This window comes from Anopheles coustani, chromosome 3 (genome assembly GCF_943734705.1).
Source record: "Anopheles coustani chromosome 3, idAnoCousDA_361_x.2, whole genome shotgun sequence".
NCBI classification, from domain to species: Eukaryota; Metazoa; Arthropoda; class Insecta; order Diptera; family Culicidae; genus Anopheles; species Anopheles coustani.
In genome coordinates, this window is record NC_071288.1 from 49,422,607 (window position 1) to 49,440,017 (window position 17,411).

The 17,411-nt window shown below is 44.0% G+C and overlaps 1 protein-coding gene across 1 annotated transcript in view; it reads left to right on the forward strand.

Annotated features, from left to right (window-relative positions):
• LOC131259718 (furin-like protease 1, isoforms 1/1-X/2) overlaps nt 1-17,411 on the forward strand; it is a 181,476-nt gene that overhangs the window by 85,117 nt on the left and 78,948 nt on the right. Inside the window, exon 2 of the mRNA XM_058261290.1 lies at nt 3,365-5,306. Coding sequence (XP_058117273.1) covers nt 4,494-5,306 — 813 coding nt within the window. The 5' untranslated portion in view covers nt 3,365-4,493. The remainder of the gene's footprint in view (nt 1-3,364; nt 5,307-17,411) is intronic.

Consider the following 17,411-nt stretch of genomic DNA (forward strand, 5'->3'; position numbering starts at 1 on the left):
CAGATAGGCCACCTGTGCCAATGTATAAAACGTTCGTTGGGTCGTTCGGAGGAAGGTGGAAAGTTGAGCATTAATATTGACATAATAACGTCACGGTTATTAAGAAGAAAAGACAAAGGCAGCTCTCCTTGGGAAGGGATGCGAGAATCGAGCATCCGACACGTGCGGTCCGGGAAGGTTCAATATTTAAATTGTGAAAGCCAACTCAAAACCAGGACCGTCCACACGTGCTAGCATGCTTTTCCTTGGGTTGCGGCACACGCTGGTGGAAAACACTTACGCTAATAGGAAACGGTCGATGGTGGTTGCTCGAACTCCTACATAGTTTGAGCACACACACACACACACACACAACCGATGGAGGAGGAGGAGGAGGAGCGAGGGTTGACAGCCATTTGAAAATTGATTTTTAAATTCAATACAGCTTAACAATCTGCAAATGCATGATGGGCAACATTGTTTTCATACACATCATACCATCACCACCACTACCCACCATCCGCGATCTCATTCCCCAACGAAGGGTGGTGTTTGTTGGTGGTGCTGATGTTGTTGTGTTTGTTTGCTTTTGATGCGCATCGGCGCAAGTAAGCAGAAATTAATTATTTGTTTGGTTTTATCGACCGTTTGCTCGAATGGAACAGACGAAAATTTCATTAGCGCATGGAAATAAACAAAACACGGTCCGCGGGCGCTTTCGGGAACATGACAACCGTTGCATTTGGCAAACGGATGTTACAGCATCACTTTACATAACACAAATTGGTGTTTACTTCCGGATTAAATTTGGTTACCGTGAAATATCGCCTTGGGCTGTTGGTGTCTGCTTTGACATCTTGTTCGAAATAGGGAAACAAAGCAGGATATATTGTATCACAATAATGATTTTGATTCGATTCATGTTCGCATTGATACATTTTATTTTCTTTTATGTATTACATGTTTTACAGATTAGCAGAACTTATTTTAATCAATTTCAAACTAAAAAAGTAAAGAATGATTGTTGAGGTGTTAAATGCAACAATTTATTTTATGCAGGAAAGTGTTATCCTTTGCTGTTCATCAAGCAGATAAGTCTTAATTTAAAATCCTTCTTATTTACTATTTACAACTTTATTGCCTTCACAGCTTGTTCAAATAGTTTGCTGAAAAAGTAACTTGATACTCTTGTTTGATTTGTATCAATTATCGAATCAAATTAAAATTGTTTATCTAGATGGATTTCGGCTGTTTGCGAAGTTGAAACAAGTTAATTACATTTAGTCTGAATGCTCCCTTTGGTAGGGAAACCCAACCCATCTCAACCGCCCGGCCAATGTTGTGCCTTTCGATCGAAAGAATCATTTTCTCTCTTTTGTTGAGTAGAAATCAATTCCGAAGTGGTCTCGAATTCCGCGGCTCGCCACGATCAAGTGCTGTTCTGGTGTACCATCAACTGCGTGTTCCCGTTTAGCTCGGTCACCCGCGGTCATTTTACAGACACAATCAACGGTGGTTATGCAGGGAAGCCACCCTTTGCTCGATGCTGAAAATTCACTTTAAAATTAAGGTCAACTGGATTAGCAGTGCACGCGCGATGTGTGCTCGTCAGCATTCGAGCAAGGGTTTGATGGTTCAGGCTGGCCACTTAACACCGTTTAGACCGAGATTTCCACGCTCACTAATGGGCGGTGATTTGTTTTGTTTTTCCTACCGCTCGGGTAAAAGGCTCTTGTGTAGATAAAATGATATCAGTATCAATTTGAACAGGCACGCACACCATCCAGAGGCTCAACGTTGGTCGCGGCAATGGAGGGAGAGAGAGTGATGGAGCACACGCCTAACATCATTTGGATCGTGTGTTGGAATGCTATATTTACATTTCATCGAATTGATTGGAAGATTGTGGCAAACGTGTCCAGCACGCGATGGAAACGCAAAACCCCACTTCCCAAACCTTATCGCCCGGGAAATGCTGACGTGCGAAACTCGTCGCTAATCCCACCGTGTTCGGATGGCGATGGAAAGGAATGACCGGAATGGCGTTCGCTAATTAGTTTTTCCTCGCTAATCTCTAACAACAGCGCGGTGTGTGCGGTATTTCAATTTGAACCCCCTTCCCGGAAGAAAGGACACCACAGGCGAAAGGCTCTATCTAGTCAATCAACGTCACAGGAGCTGGCATATAGGGGAGCAGCACCACCAACCAGCGGCCCCCTAATGTGTCATAAATAATAATCCCGACTGATTTCGGGGCCCGAACTTTTCCAATATTCATTAATAAACTTCTGCGCTCGGTGTGAGTGCAAGCGTGTGTGTGTGTGTGTATACTGCCCGTTCTTAGGTGGCCGTTTGATGTTAAGTCCGGAGCCGAAAGCACGAATGGAATGCAACACCGTTTCCGGTTGTATTTTGGTTGGCGGGTGGATAAGGGAAATGAAATTACCCCGGCATAAAAACGGCCAAGGGGGATGAAGTTTGTGAGGTGAGGGAGGTGGGAGGGTGGATTAATGTGTATGTGAGCAATACCCTGTGCTCCCGGCGGTATTTGAAATGCTCGGTGCAAATGAGCTGACGAAAAGTTTGCCATTTGTTTGCAGCTGCAGTACAAACTTCCGGTAGTGCCAGGGTTCGGGAGTTGGCTTGGTGATGTTAGCTACCGAGTTCCTACCTTCCGGGTGTAATATATTACATTCCAATACAACCGTTGTAAACAGGTGCTCGAGAGGGTTTATCTTCGAGGGTATATGTCGAAGTGGAAACGGTACGGTTAGTTCGTTGGCTTCTGAGAGCTTTTCATCATCGTTTGTGGTTAAATAAGCTCGTTATGATACATTTCTTTGACGTTACGATAGTAGATCATTTCGGTATAACTAAACTTTTTAACATGCCAGGCCACACTGAGCCGTAGCTCTATGGGAAACCATAATTAATCTACACCCAGACACTCACACTGAAATACTCGCTGCGAAAAAGTTTCATGGTTTTAATATGTTTTCTTATTTCTCTTTTTCTCGTTTTAGATCGGACTGGGTTTTATCAGCATCATCATCCGTTCGGAATTACTCTATTGGCTGTTTGATGATTGTGATAAACGAAGAACTACTAGTAGAGGAACTTTGACTCACCAGTAGATTATGCAGTGGTTAATTCAGTTAAACCAGCTCGAGGACCGTTACCGAAGCTACCGGAGGACGATGAATGTTGCTCTAGTGTGCGGTTGAGCAAGAGTTATCTTGTTAGGTTTTGTGCAAGAGTGTTGGACCATCCGTAGAAGAGTCTGATTACGTTCCGCAGTAGGCTACGGTTATGATATAGTTATTGCTAGTTTGTTCCTAGTTTATAGCAGTTAAGTACAATTTTGTTTTTTATTTCTCTAAAACAGAACATCCAGCAACAACGTACATCGTATAAACGGACCGATTGCGTACCTGGTGGCTACCTTGTTTAGCGGAACGACAACGTGCAACAGCCGCAAGAAACGGAGAACGGTGTTTGTAGACAGTTACCCGTTTATCATTCAACATCACCCATCATCGCCCAGACGAAGCAACTAGTAGCTGTAAATCTCGAGCCTCGTTTTTCGTCCTTACAACAACCACCGGCGAGTTTGAAGTGAACCCTTCCGTCGATGGGTGCCGAAAATCTACCCACACTCCATCGGGCACGGTTTTAATTGATTGATTAAGAAAGGATAAGGATCGGTTGGCGAGTAAAACGAGAAGGTCGTCGCTAAGGCGGCGTAAATTGGTGGATCAGCGCCGCGAAGAGAACCTGAAGACTGAGGGGCAGTAGTATAAATTTCACCTCAAACATAAGGAGCGCCGGCAGAGTTGGTGGGCAAGCAACCAACTGGCCTACGCGGTGCTTGCGAAGGCAAAAGAGGACAAAGCGGTGGAGCTTAAACTGGAGGCCAAGATCTACACGCTAAATGCTGGCAAATACAGCAGCTGCCTGTTCTGCTCTTGAAAACGAGCGGCTCGCACCAACGAACGAAGGTCGTCCGTCAAGGCGGTGAAATTAATAATAATTATATTTTAATTAAATCATCTTGATTATCCTCGCGAGAAAGAACAGCAGCTTGAACGAGGCCTTGAGAGCGATTTCTTGGAACAAGTGGACGCTGATTTGCACGCGAAAGCAGCCGGTGAATTTCACCTGAAAAAGCTTGTGCCGAAATACGGACTCTTGCGGTGCTGCACGAGAACATCCGACGAACGATGAACTTTGACTGAATACGTACGTGCCAGAAAACCAGTGTAATATCCAAAAAACCCTGCGACGCAGGAGTGTGCAGGACTGAGCTTGACATCTCGTCCAACCCGAAGGTCGCGCCACTCTACTGATGCCGTGCGAAGGAGTGCGCAGCGCGTATCCCGTTTGTTTTGTTGGCGTGTTATCCCTTCGTTCCGGTGGCAGTTGCGTTCGGGATCCGATCCCCGCCCGAGCAGCAGCAGCCTGCCAGTGTGAGTTGTCCGCGAGTGCCGAGGTGTAGAGCGCTGCTCCGCCCCAGAATGACTGCAGCGGGCGCGAGCCAACAGTGCGAGCACAAAGTGACCGGTAGGAACGGTGGCAGCCGTAGTAGGAATCCCTCGGCGCACCATTCCACCACGTTGTCGTCGTCGTCCCGATGGTCCGAAGCAGAGGCGCACAGTCGACGGGTCGACATTCCTGGCGATAGTAGCATCAGAGTCGCTGCCGGCGGATATCCGATGCTGGATGGAGTGGACTCTCAATTCCCGGTGCAGCTGCACGAACCGCGGGGGTCCTCCCTTGACGCATCGAATTTTTCCGTGCTTAAGTATGGACCGCGTTCACCGGAACGCAGTCACGGTGGCAGTAGTAGTGACGGCGAGTGCTCCAGTGCCCACACGCCGACGCCACGACGACGGAGGAGGCACCGGAGGAATGGCCAGGCAGCGCCACCGAACCACTCGCACCTCCACCACCACTATCACTATCACCGAGCCGGTCCGTGGAGTCGCCTCTTCCAGCTTCAATTAGTGCTAGCGTTAACGGTAGTTTTAGTATTTAGCGGTATCGATTCCGCGGTTCACTGTGATGAAAATGTAACGATCGGTGCAAGTGCCAGCCAACAGCAGCGGGGGCTGCTCGGTAGCCTGCTTCATTCTTCCACGGCGGGCGGCGGCGGCGTCGTTGTCCCCGCCGAGGCGCTCAACAGTGTCAACGAGCGGCAGGAGGACGGCGGCGAGCTGGACGGGGCGCGCCACTTCACGCACCACTGGGCCGTGCACATACCGGACGGCGAGCAGGCCGGGCTGGCCGAACGGGTGGCGGCCGAACACGGGTTCATCAATCGTGGAAAGGTAGGTAGATAGGGCGAACCCTTTCCCGTGAGCGCCAGATCGCCGTTTTTGATACCATTGAACTTCGCAAAACACCCCCCACAAAGCGAACGCAAACCTTTACCTCGAGTGTCGGATGGGTCTTATTTTTTTGGGATCAATCGACGAGGGATAAGATCCACTTCCGCGCTCCTATTGTGTGTTTTATGAATGGCTTTGGCTTATCTGCGGTTTGTGGAGTTGGATAAGTGCTCCCCACGGTGCATGATATAATGCCATTTCCTTATGTCCAAACGAAATAGATGGTTGCAGAAGTATACACACTACATTTGGGTTGCGTTGCGATTGGCTTTTTCTTTCCCTTTTCACCATTTTATCGGCATATCAATATCAGGGCAGCTATAATTTATGTTCAACCGAAATCGTAAACATAGCTACACTCCATAACAATCTGAGCTCGTGGGAAATTTGGTTGTAGTCTTAGTTTGTACGCATAATTTATGTTAAAACAAATCGAAAAATAGCACATATTTATATAGTCCATAACAACGTACAACCGTTGGCACTAAATTTTATCTCGAAAGCAGCAGAAAACAACACCCTAAAGTGTTGCAATAACTCATCAGCTTCTGTCCCTAACACATCTGACTTTGTCTCCAACTGATCAGGTTTTGTCTCTTGCCGAAAACATGAAAGTAAAAAGGGCAATTGTGGTTTTCCGAGTTATTTACGCTGTACAAACCAAAGACGTGTTTGCTTTAAAATTAACTTCCACCTATTTCACCTCTATACTATAAACTTTAATATACCTATATCTACCTCCGTGTTTTCCGATATAAACTTATTTTCATAGCGGCTAAATGTTACTTGTTTTTTTGTTCACACAAACGCTACCGTTTATTGGTCAGTACCAAACTTTTGATTTAGTAATAATTTCGCATCATTTCATTTTTGTAGGCAGCTTTACAAAATAGTCAGAATAATAGTACAAAAAATAGTATAAACAAAACTCTTCGTATTAAGAATCATTCTAAATAACCAAATTTTTAGTTGAAGACAATGGAAATCAAGAGACAAAACCAGATGAACACGAGACAAAAACTGATGAGTTAGAAACAGAACCTGATGAGCTATTACAGTCATGCGTGGGTTTGAGGCAAAGATCAGTGACAGCGACTCTAATTTTTGTTATGTTTTCGTGCCTTTGAATCGAGTTATAGCACCTGTACGCAGATATACAAGGTTTCTTTTAAATTGGTGTGAAATTAGTTCGTTTCGATGGATTACATAGCTGTTAGTTTTAATCCTGATGTGATGTGATTAACAAGCATGCTAATGGAAATGTGGCACTCGTCGGTAAATTGTTCGCTGGATTTACACCGTCGCTTATTAATGGGCAAGCTGTATAAAACCATCGGACGGTTTGAGCCAGCTTATAGGGCATTAAAAGGGTAAAGTTTTCTGTTCAAATACCATCACGTTCTTCAACCATAGGCGCCACCGCTTAACTACTCCACCCGGGGCCTCGTTAATAATGTTTCCGGTGTGTGTGTGTGTGCGGACGAAAGGAGTTTACTTTAACAAAACACACCGTTTATCGGCTTATTCAACGGCCACCACACTCACATCCACTCCCGCCACCGGTACCGTGGTGTGTTTGGTGGCTGGTGGGCTGGGGTTAAATTTGCACCAATGTTACGAACCATCCACACAGCACCCACCTATATGTATGCTGCATCTAGCTCAGTTCCGGGTTTTCCAAAAAACGTCATAATAAAAACAAAACCAGCCATGCGAGATGGGCCGCGGAACAGAGCGGATTAGAATCCAACACCGCCCCGACGTTCACGGACACAAAGTGTGCTTCCCCTGCTTCGGTTATAATAGCGGAGGGGGGGAATGGGCGCACATCCGAAGGGCGCTACCGCAGAGCACGGTATAATTATTATCCTCCGGTGGAAAATAAATCCTTTTGCCATTCATGAACCACTCCGGCTACGTTCCGGGAAAACTGAACGGGGGTTGGTTGGTTGGTTGGGTGGAGGAAGCGAATCCTAGCGTCCGGTTATGAACATTGTGGTGGTCTGTTCCCTACCGTTCGTCCTATACTCTTCCTTTCTTTTATCTCCTCCCCGACCGACCGACCCATCATTACGACGTGAACCGTGCATAAAGCTTTCCGGGGCTTCCGGCCGGGTCTCTCCGACAGGACACAAACTGCTGCTGCGAACCGATTCTCGAAAGCGATAGATCCCTTCACGTCCCCCCTTTTCGTACCCTCCCCTTCGGTACCACCTTTTCCCGCCGCGTGGTGGGTGCGCCTTTGTCACAAACTCGCGGGCGAGCGTGCAATTGACGGGTGCCATTCAACCAGCGCCTCCCATTTTCAGGGTCGAAGTTTATTGTAGTAATTGTAATAACTTCATGCAATCGCAGGAAATGGAGACAGGGTGAGGTTTTTCGATGGAGAATGAACGGAAAAAGGGGTTTCACTGCCGGTGGAGCGACGTCGTGTTGTTGTTCGTAATACGGGGTCTTCAGCCAATCCTTGACCAGAAGAAGGACGACCATCGTTGTGGTACGGAATAAGAGCGGATATCATTTTGGTTTGAAACATTCCTACCACACTCGTACCCAATTAGATCCATTAGATGACGTTAATTACACATCAAGGGCTCGGATCCCAAGCAAAAGGTCACATTGTACACCTTATATAAAATTCTGTTGAAGTTTTGAAATTTGTATTTTCAACTAGTTTAAACCCGCTGCAAAAAAGTTAGGTATTTTGGGTAAACGGTACGGATAATTTTGACCGAGCTGCTGGTACGATCGAATCGGACCAGTCTGGTAAAACCCTCTGGAGTCCATTAAACGGCGAACCTGCGACTCACTACCTAAACCGATATCGCTCCCTACGCGATGACGTACGGTTATGATGCTACCGCCGGGAGGATTTTTCCCTTCCATCATCGGTTGCTTTTACATCCCACGTGGCGCGCAAACTCTAATGCCCTTTGGAGTAGCGACAGAGGAGGTTGCAGTTGGTCATCGCTGCCTGCATATCTGCTGGAGACTAACTGAATCGACAATCCACTGTACCTATTTACATTCGGGCGCCCATTAAACTAATTGCTTTGCATATGATAAAACCTGTGCAGTGAAATTGAGCGATACCGTTGGGAGGAAGAGCTAGGCGGCATTTTTCGCTTGAGGCTCATGTGATACTGTGGCCGGGAAAAATCGTCGGCCCTCCCAGGGAGGGATGGAAGGGGGGTTGGGAAAAATCGTCGCTTTTATTTGTGCCGGCGCAAAGTGCGACGCTAAATAGGAGTCGCGTGAAGTGAAATCAACGGCATCTGCGCGCGCACCGCTCGTAATGCAATGTAATTTGATAATAGTAGTAATTAGTAGTCGCGGGAGGCGGCCGATGGCCCTTTGGGTTTGGTGATGTGTTACGATGGGCCTGTGTGCTAATGGTTCGATTTAATGTGCCGTGCACCGCTAGAACCGAACTGCTCTTCGAAAAGTGTGATAATTAGTGTTGAACCATTGTGTGTGTTTGTTCGTGTGTGTGTATTGTTTACGTTTATGGTAACTGCAATTGTCGCAGTTATCGAATGTGAGACCCTCTGTGTGGTTGTGGAAGTTACGAGAGGATGGGAGTTCAAATTGAATATTTATTACAATATGCCGTACAGTGGTGGCGTAATTTGTTGTTTGTTTTCTGAACAAATTATGTTATCTGAGGTTTCGCTTTTCAGCACGGCGCAAATGGGAGGTTTCGCTCATGAACGTTTACTGTACATAAAATATGTTCTATGTGTCGAATGAGCTTCAAATTAAATCATATGCATTATTGATTTTGAAATCATTCAAAATTTACTTTTTGGTTTTGATTTCTTGACAACTTTTACCTAATGTTTTTGTTCAATCATTCAAACAGAAAAAGTTTTTTTCGTATGTTTAGTTGAAACAGAACTTAAATATTTTACCATCAATCAAATTTGGTTTTGCTGCTCTCATTTTTATTGTCAAATTATTAGTATGCAGCCGTTGTTGTTAAATTTTGTCTCTAAACATTATTGTGCACGTATTCTCGATGAATGAGTCATTTTAATTTTGTTCATTATTTTGTATAGATTCCTTAAGTTACTAGTTACTTTTGAATAAGTAAAGTTACTTTTGAATCATCTTTATGCAAATAACGGTCTTCATGTTTGAATTCATGCAAAACTATTAGTTATCAATAGTTAACCAAATGTTTCAATGAAAACGAAATGTTTCGATTCGAAAGAATAATTGATGTATTTAAAGCAACATTCGAAATTGTTCTGTATCACAATATATCTCATCGTATTCGTATAACATAATCGTAATAGCGTTGAGTAGAAAAAAGTGTTTGGTTTATTTACATCATTTACTTTTCACCGAAGACATCGTTAACCTTACGATACACTTTTTACGCTATGTAAACAGTCGACAAATGGCTCAATCCGGATGCTTCGGTAACCCAACCAGCCTTCTTCTGCTGTAAACCGTGCAGCGTAAATTCTCGGCAATGAGCAAAGCCTCTTCTTGTGAGCAAATGGTTGTTTTATTTATGTTTCCCTCGAAACATTTTGCTGGCGTTTGCTTCTCCTTGGCTTCCCTCTTGCCGTTGCGACCGCCGGGAGAAAGCATCGAATCCCGATAAGCCGCGTGAAGGAGCGCGCAAACGATCCTCATGCTCCATTTGCTATCGAGTCTGTAAATCTTGCCATTTATCCTTCGCTACAGTTCATTAGGCTAAGGCCGCGTCTGAGCCAGTCGAACGTCAATTCGAGCTGATGGGCGATGTCGATGATGCGTAATGATGTCCTGTTGTTGCCTCGTCGCGCTGCCGTTATCATTCGCGGCGCTTGAGAGTTTCGTCATTTAACCGACATTATTCAACCATTTCTGTTTCGGAGAAGTCATGGGACCATCGGGAGAGGGGAGGAATGTCCTCCGTCTGTCTGTATTTTTCTGTTGTTGTTACTTCTACTTTTCTCATCCCGCTGCTACGTTTTGTTTCGTTGTGTTAACTTGTTTCCCTCTCCGCTTTTCCACAAGCGATCGCAGAAACGATCCTTCGCCTGTCATCTTAAACTTCACCATCAATGAAAACATTCCATTTGCAGCGGTTACCGGGGTGGAGGGGTTTTCGGATGGGGGGCTTTGAAAACATCACCCAAACGGTTCTGGTTCTCGTTCGCGGGCGTGCGTTCGAAAAGTTTTTCTTCATGCCGGGAAACAGAAGGTTGTTATTATTTTTTTTTATGACTTTCACCATAATAAGTACGGCTGGGAACCTTGGGACCATTTCCTTTTTTGGTCAGTGCCTTTTATTTGTGTTGCGGTACTACCACCGCAAGCCGTTTACATTATCTGAACGCAGATAGGATGTTTCTTTCGTCACGGCCGCGGCTTTACTTGCGGTGAAGTTTTCTGTGGCTATAGACAATTTCTCTGCCGCGCGCACCCGTGAAGGATAATGAGCACGTGAATGCCTAAAAGATTCTTCGTGTAAAATACTAGCGACAAAGAGGGTTGGAATGTTTTGGTCTTTTGTTTTCCAAAGTCTTCCCGTTACTACGGGGCTCATTGTGCTAATTACGCACAAGCTTCATGTTTTTTTACTGGCGTTCTTTAAACTTTAATTTCATTACGTCATCCCTGGCGATTTTTAATGATATCCCATCATATAATTCGTATAAAATTTAAATATAAGGTAAAGTGGGGCAGGACGGGGGGCGTTAAGCGAAAAACATTATTTTCTTCCTTTCCTTTCATTAAAAAGTCTCTAATTTTCATAGTTAGATAAATGAACAACTTGTTTAAGTATGAAAAATATTAAACACTATATCAAACTATTCAATTTCATATTAAATAAGATTTTCGAAGAGCCTTTCAGTTTTTGCTCCGTTGACAATAGTGGGGCAAGATGGCCCAACCGGTGGGGCAGGACGCACTACTACGTAAACATGGGGCAAGACGACCCAAAACAAGCAGGAGATGGACCAAGGTTGCTTGTTGAAAGGTTAGTCTATGCAGAGGCACTAGTAAACAGTCCGATACTGAGCCCAAGTAACCCACATTGGATTGAATGTTGTGGTGTGTGGAAACTCACATGACATGTTTAATATAAGACTAGTTTAAATCAACAATGCGTGGATAATGGAGACACCGTGCGACTGGCTCTTGTTTTAATGGTGCGTCCTGCCCCATTGTTTACATTTGGAATGCTAGGGCGTCTTACCCCACCTCGGCTAGTGCATCTTGCCCCACTTTGAGGATCGTCCGTTTTATGTAATTTATTCAAAATTTTTAGAATTTTAAAACAGTTTCTCTTCGGTATTCGTTAAATACCATTATCAGGTTAAAAAAGAAGGCCTGGGTGTTTAAAAAATATAATATCAAAGCATGCCATACCTTACATACAAGTGACAAAATATTAGATCATTTAGAGTCAATTTGGCTTTTTCTCGTTTTCTTTTTGAAATGATTATTTCGTGCAGTGAAATTTACATACGCTGTATTAGATACGTTGATGAACATATTCTATTACTTAAATTATTTTTAATGGCTTAATTCAGCTTAAAACAGGCCGGGGCATCTTACCCCACCAGGGCGTCTTGCCCCACCTTCCCCTATTCAGATTCCCCTATTCAGATATAACAGTTTTTTAATCGAATAAATCCAGCGTTTGTTGTTGCATTGTTGTAAAATAAAATTAATTTTATTTTGCTCGTCCTTACCGTTTTCGTCTCTGGGTAAATGTTTTGCTGTACGACTTTCCAAAATATTAATGCTTTCAATGATTATTTAAAATCCCCACTGCAAACCGAATCACACTGGTTTCATGAAATTCTGTAGAAAAGTTCCTGCGGGCAAAAAGCAAATTACAATTGACGCTGACATTGTGCGCACCATTTCCTCTCCCGTTCCCGGTGGCAGGCTAAATAATGGCAAGTACGATCCCACTTTGTGGAAAATGTTGGACCGTACGCGCGCTGGTTGTTTTCCGTTGCACTCCGCAAGCGGCGGAACGATTTTGCATCGCTGAAATCCAATAACTGCCAGCGTCGGTTAGAGTTTTCGTATGGGGCAGAGGGTTGAAATCAGTTTTGCCACTGGAAAAGTTGCATTTGTCAAAAGTTTCGTAAAATTACAACCCATCCCTACCCACCCCCACCGTGGTAGTTTCAATTAGGTATTTATTTTGGTACAGTTTTCCGGTTGCTGCGCATATACGAGACCCACCGGCGTGTGCGGTAATATTTGCTCTTATATAGCTCGCTTAGTATTTTGTGAATTCTAAATCTTGATCTGAGGCTTCCACCTGTTCCTATTAACTCAAAAACCCTTATCCATCCACGGTGGAAATGGGAACTGGGACGCGCAGTGTTTGATTACACCGTGGTTTTTTTTTGAATGCTTCCAATTTTGAATTTCCCCGGACAATGGGCGAAGATGGGTGAGACCACAGTAATTAACATTTTAATTAAACAGTTTCCAGAATGCAACGAGCGCAACCGGAATGGGGCTCTTTTCTGACAGGTGCACAGCTTTTCATAGCTTTTCATGGTGTTACAGTTTTCACCTCTACCCCCATCATCAACTAGCACTACTTCAATGACGCTAACATACACGGGCACGTGCTAGCATTCCTGCGAAAGGGTAGCGTATTCTGAAAATCTCGGAGCCACAAGAAGAGTTGGCGGTGGTAGGATGTGCTTCGGAACTTCGTTTACCGGAACATATGCTCTGAAGTGGGTGTGTGGACTTGTAGGTTCCATAATCAACCGGACTCAACCGGAAAAAGGTGCAATAATTTAATTCTCTGACAGCTTCCGAGAAAAAGAGCTGTAGTTGGTTGAAGATTGTAGGGGTTTTTTTTTGTTACAAAGGTGGGAACAGGACAGAATGGGGAATTTTGTGCAGAATCCGTCCTATTCATTCCTCGTTAAGCTGTTCGTCTCGGTGTGAAATAATTGTGCCTGTGGTTAGGATAATGCGGTCCCGTTTTTGTGTATCTGGGTTTTCCTAAAGGTTTTTCCACACATACTGGTTTGGCTGACTCAAGAACAGGATCGTAGGAAAAAAGTGTTCTGAATGTAAACCATAAGCAGTTTGATCCCTTTCAGTGCTGGAAATGTTAATTAGAACCATGGGAAAAGCCCTTTTTTTCGCGAAAATCTCTCATGATGGGTTATTTGGATTACTAGAACCACCAATAATATTTCTTTGCGGGTTTCGCTTTGATATTAACATTTTTCTCACCTAAATGTGTTGCCATTTTGGTAAAACAACAAAAAAGTGTCTCTTTCGCTTCCGCTGCTCTAAATTTTTGCATTTGTCAAAACCGAAAACGTATTGAAAATAAAAAGTACATTTGTGTTATTCTGGTAAGAGTTCAGTAATTGTTCGCCAGAATGACTATTTGCTTCGATTTTGAGATTCATGAATCTCTGAGTGAGAGATTCATTATTGATTGAAGAGCATATACATGTATATTATTCCCAAAAAGTCGCAAAAAGATTTCACATTCTTCAAAATCCATGCATGTTTTGAAAGATTCATCAATAAATTGAGATTTCAATCTTCAAAGGTTCATGAATCAATCTTATTGAGCCTTCGATGAAAGATTCATATCGATGAATCGCATCTAAAGATTCATAAGTTGCAACTCGAATTCCGATACCATTTCTGTGCACCTCTAATCATCTTCTGTGTACCTCTTTTACGGTACAGATTTTCTATTTTAGACACTCACCGGGTCGGTATTCTGATAGTGATTGACAAGATTGGAGGCAAATGCCGGCTGGCCAAAGCAGTTGATTGATTGACATTCTTCATTTCGGTTAGCAAACACTGGAAACGGTTTGTTTAATTTAGAAAACGCTCGCTAGACTTGGCAACTGCATCCAAATGGCAAACGCTGGCAGTATAAACATGCCCTGTAGAGTTAAAAAAAGGTTTGACAAAATCGAATTTTATTTGCGTTTCGAATGTTTCGGCGGTTCCCCCTTTACCATTCGACAAAGCCTTTCTGTTTTCAGTTTACGCGGAATATATGAGCTGGATCGAAGTTTTGCTCCAATTCCCGAGTGGCTATATGGGCATAGGGCACAAAAAAGAAAAGTTCGATCTACAACACAGCCTCTCCGTTGGCCATTTGAGCCTGCTCGGAAATAGGCTTGAGCGAATGTGCGTGTTTCACCGGCATTTGGTGGAAAGGGAACGGCTGGCATTCATATTCGGTTTGACCGCTTTGGGCAAAAATTGAGGGCCCCAAAAAAAAGGGAGACATTGCTCGGCTGCTCCTGACAAGCGTTTGACATGAGCTATAAAACCCGGCAACGGCACAATGATCGTTTCAAGGATGCCTTTCTCCGGTGGAATAGATCCCCTTTCTCTCGTAGGCAAAATATGAAATTGCGTCGGCGAATCCTCCCAAGCGTTCGTGGTCGTGGCTCGATGCAATATTCAAAATCCTACCCCCTGCAGTGCCTGTCTACGTCTACCACCACGGGGCTGGGTTAAAGTATGTGTGTACAACATTCGGCTGCCCCGTTCAATCGGTACTTTCCATCGATCGTCCTTTTTTTTAACGCAGCATAAATGAATTGCGCCTGTCCCTCCGGCTTGGTTGAAACGTTTGCAATGTTGGAAATTTGAACCTTTTCCAACGCACTCTGCGATGCCATGATAGTGCTGCTGATTGGAGTTACGCCGGGGGCATAAAACTCATCGAAATGTGTTGAACCGCTTCTGCTTGATAGTGCGATGATAGGGGCTTCTCTTGCAGCGCAGTTTCAGCTTCGAAACGGTGCGGCTCTTGTGTCTGAAGCGTAGCGCAATTTTTGGCCAAATTCCATCCAACGCTCATCGAGTGGTGTTACAGGTGTACCCCATTTTTGATCGATTCGCAGAAAGGAAGGGCTTTGTACTTAACAGAATGAAATGGATCTGCGTTTGATCGATGGTTCTGATGAAACCCTTGTTTTGCCGTGAAACACATGTATATTGGAAAAGAAAGCATTTTCTGTATTATACCTACCTTTCCAACGAACATAACTACAATGTTGTGAATTGTAGTATTTTCACTCATTTTACCAATATTTCATTCGTAGTTCGTATGGTCGATATTATTTTTCATAAAACTTAATTTTGCTGAAAATTTTGACGAAAACAGGTATACATTGCGTAGTTGTGGGTCACCGATTCGTTTGTTTGTTGGGTTTCAGTATAAATCTTTAATCTACGAGCCACCAGGCGTCTCCATCATTAAATACGTTTTTCGGAAATAGTTCATTTACGTTGTGTTCATTGTTTTTTTTTTGTTAGTAGACATTCGGAAAATGAATCGTTTTTAATAACGGTATCGATTTAATAATATATTTTATCAAGAAATCTAGCCCGGAGCTGTTCTGGTCGACATCAAATGAAATGTAATGATGCAGTGTTGATTTTTTCCATTGGTTTTACATCCGAATTTTACCCTTTTTTATGTTAATATTCCGGGATTTTCCGCTCCTCGCATCGAATACCTGATTGAAGCGAAGGAAGTAAAATAAAATTATGGCAATCTTTTAGCTTACCCAAGCAAGCTGCTGTGGGCCATGTTTCGTGTACCGGCCAGTTGAAAAGAATTAAAATTTTATGCTCACCCGCAACGCGTTCCGCTTCCCTTTTGCCTACTGCACCTTCATTACGGCGAAACGGCTCGGAACGGCGACCGGGAAGAGATCAACCGCTGCTCTTCTAATGGCGAGTCTGTAGCGCTGTTCGCTCGGGAAAGTTTTCTACTCCCTGCCTAAAACAAAAGTAAAATGCAAAGAACAAGCATACAAGAACCCACGCAGCAAGGCAGTCCCATTTTGCACGACTGATTTTTAAAGGGGGAAAAGTTTTGGAAAAAAGTTCCACCATTTTCCACAATGTGCGGGGTTGTTGCCGGCTGATGCGTTGGCGTTTACTGGCGGCCTCTTTAAAGGACGAGCAGCGCCTGGCGGAAAAGTTTCGCATTGAAACAGATGTCGGCACGGTGCGTGTAATGCGCTTACAGTTTCTTTCATTTAGTTTTAATCGATGTGCTTCACTGATTAAGCGGCAGTGGTCTTCTGTTTGCAGCAGTTTAAAGTTTTTAATCTTAGTCGTGCCGTCTCGCATGGCATGATCCGCAGACATTCGACTGTAAATATGTTAATAAACGATACTTGGTGACTGGAGAGTGCGGTGCTAAAAACTGAAATATGCTAAATTACTCTCAAAATAACGGTTTCAATCTTAATACCCCAGAGAACGACTTAAGTTAAATAAATTCAACTTCTTATCTTGTAGATTATTGTTGTTGAAGGATAATTAAATTCCACTTTAATTGTCTGTCAATTATAATCATCGTATATTGTTAGCTATTTCTATTTTTCTACTTCGATTTTTACCTTATTGAATAATTTCCACCACCTGTTGCCGGAAAGAGTCACTTATAGCGCGCGAAAACGTTAAGTAGATTTTAATTCACTATAATTCCAGCCACTCCACTGTCTACCACCACAAACTATTAAGCCATTACCGGTGCTTTACCGTGCCAGTTCGGCATTCCCCAGACAGTTTGTATCGTTGGCTGCCAGGAGGAAGGAGGCCGGCTCGTCCTTGTCAGGCAAATCAATCCTAATTACCGTTTTCTGCTTACCACGCGAAACCACGTTTTCTCTCCTGGCCCGGGCTGGGGCTATAGGTGGGCGTGGCACGTTAGAAATTGTATCCGGCAAATAAATATCCGCCCCTCCCACTACAAGGCACTTTCCACCGTTCACGTCCTGTGGAGGTCACAGTGGGGAGCACTATTTTTTTTTCTTTCCATCGTTCTACGTACGTCTGCTAGTAGAACTATTTCGTGCCAGACGGTAATTTATCAAGCGCAAAAATGTACATCCCTTCAAACATGCCACTATCGTTTTATCGTTGGTTTGTGCCCGTCGGTGTCTACGCTTTGTTGCGTTCAAATTGCCGCCCCCCCGCTCATATGAGGCCTTGATGCAACGTGTTGCTTCTCGTGTTCCTTCAAATACCACATGTTCATTGGGGTACATGTTAGACGGT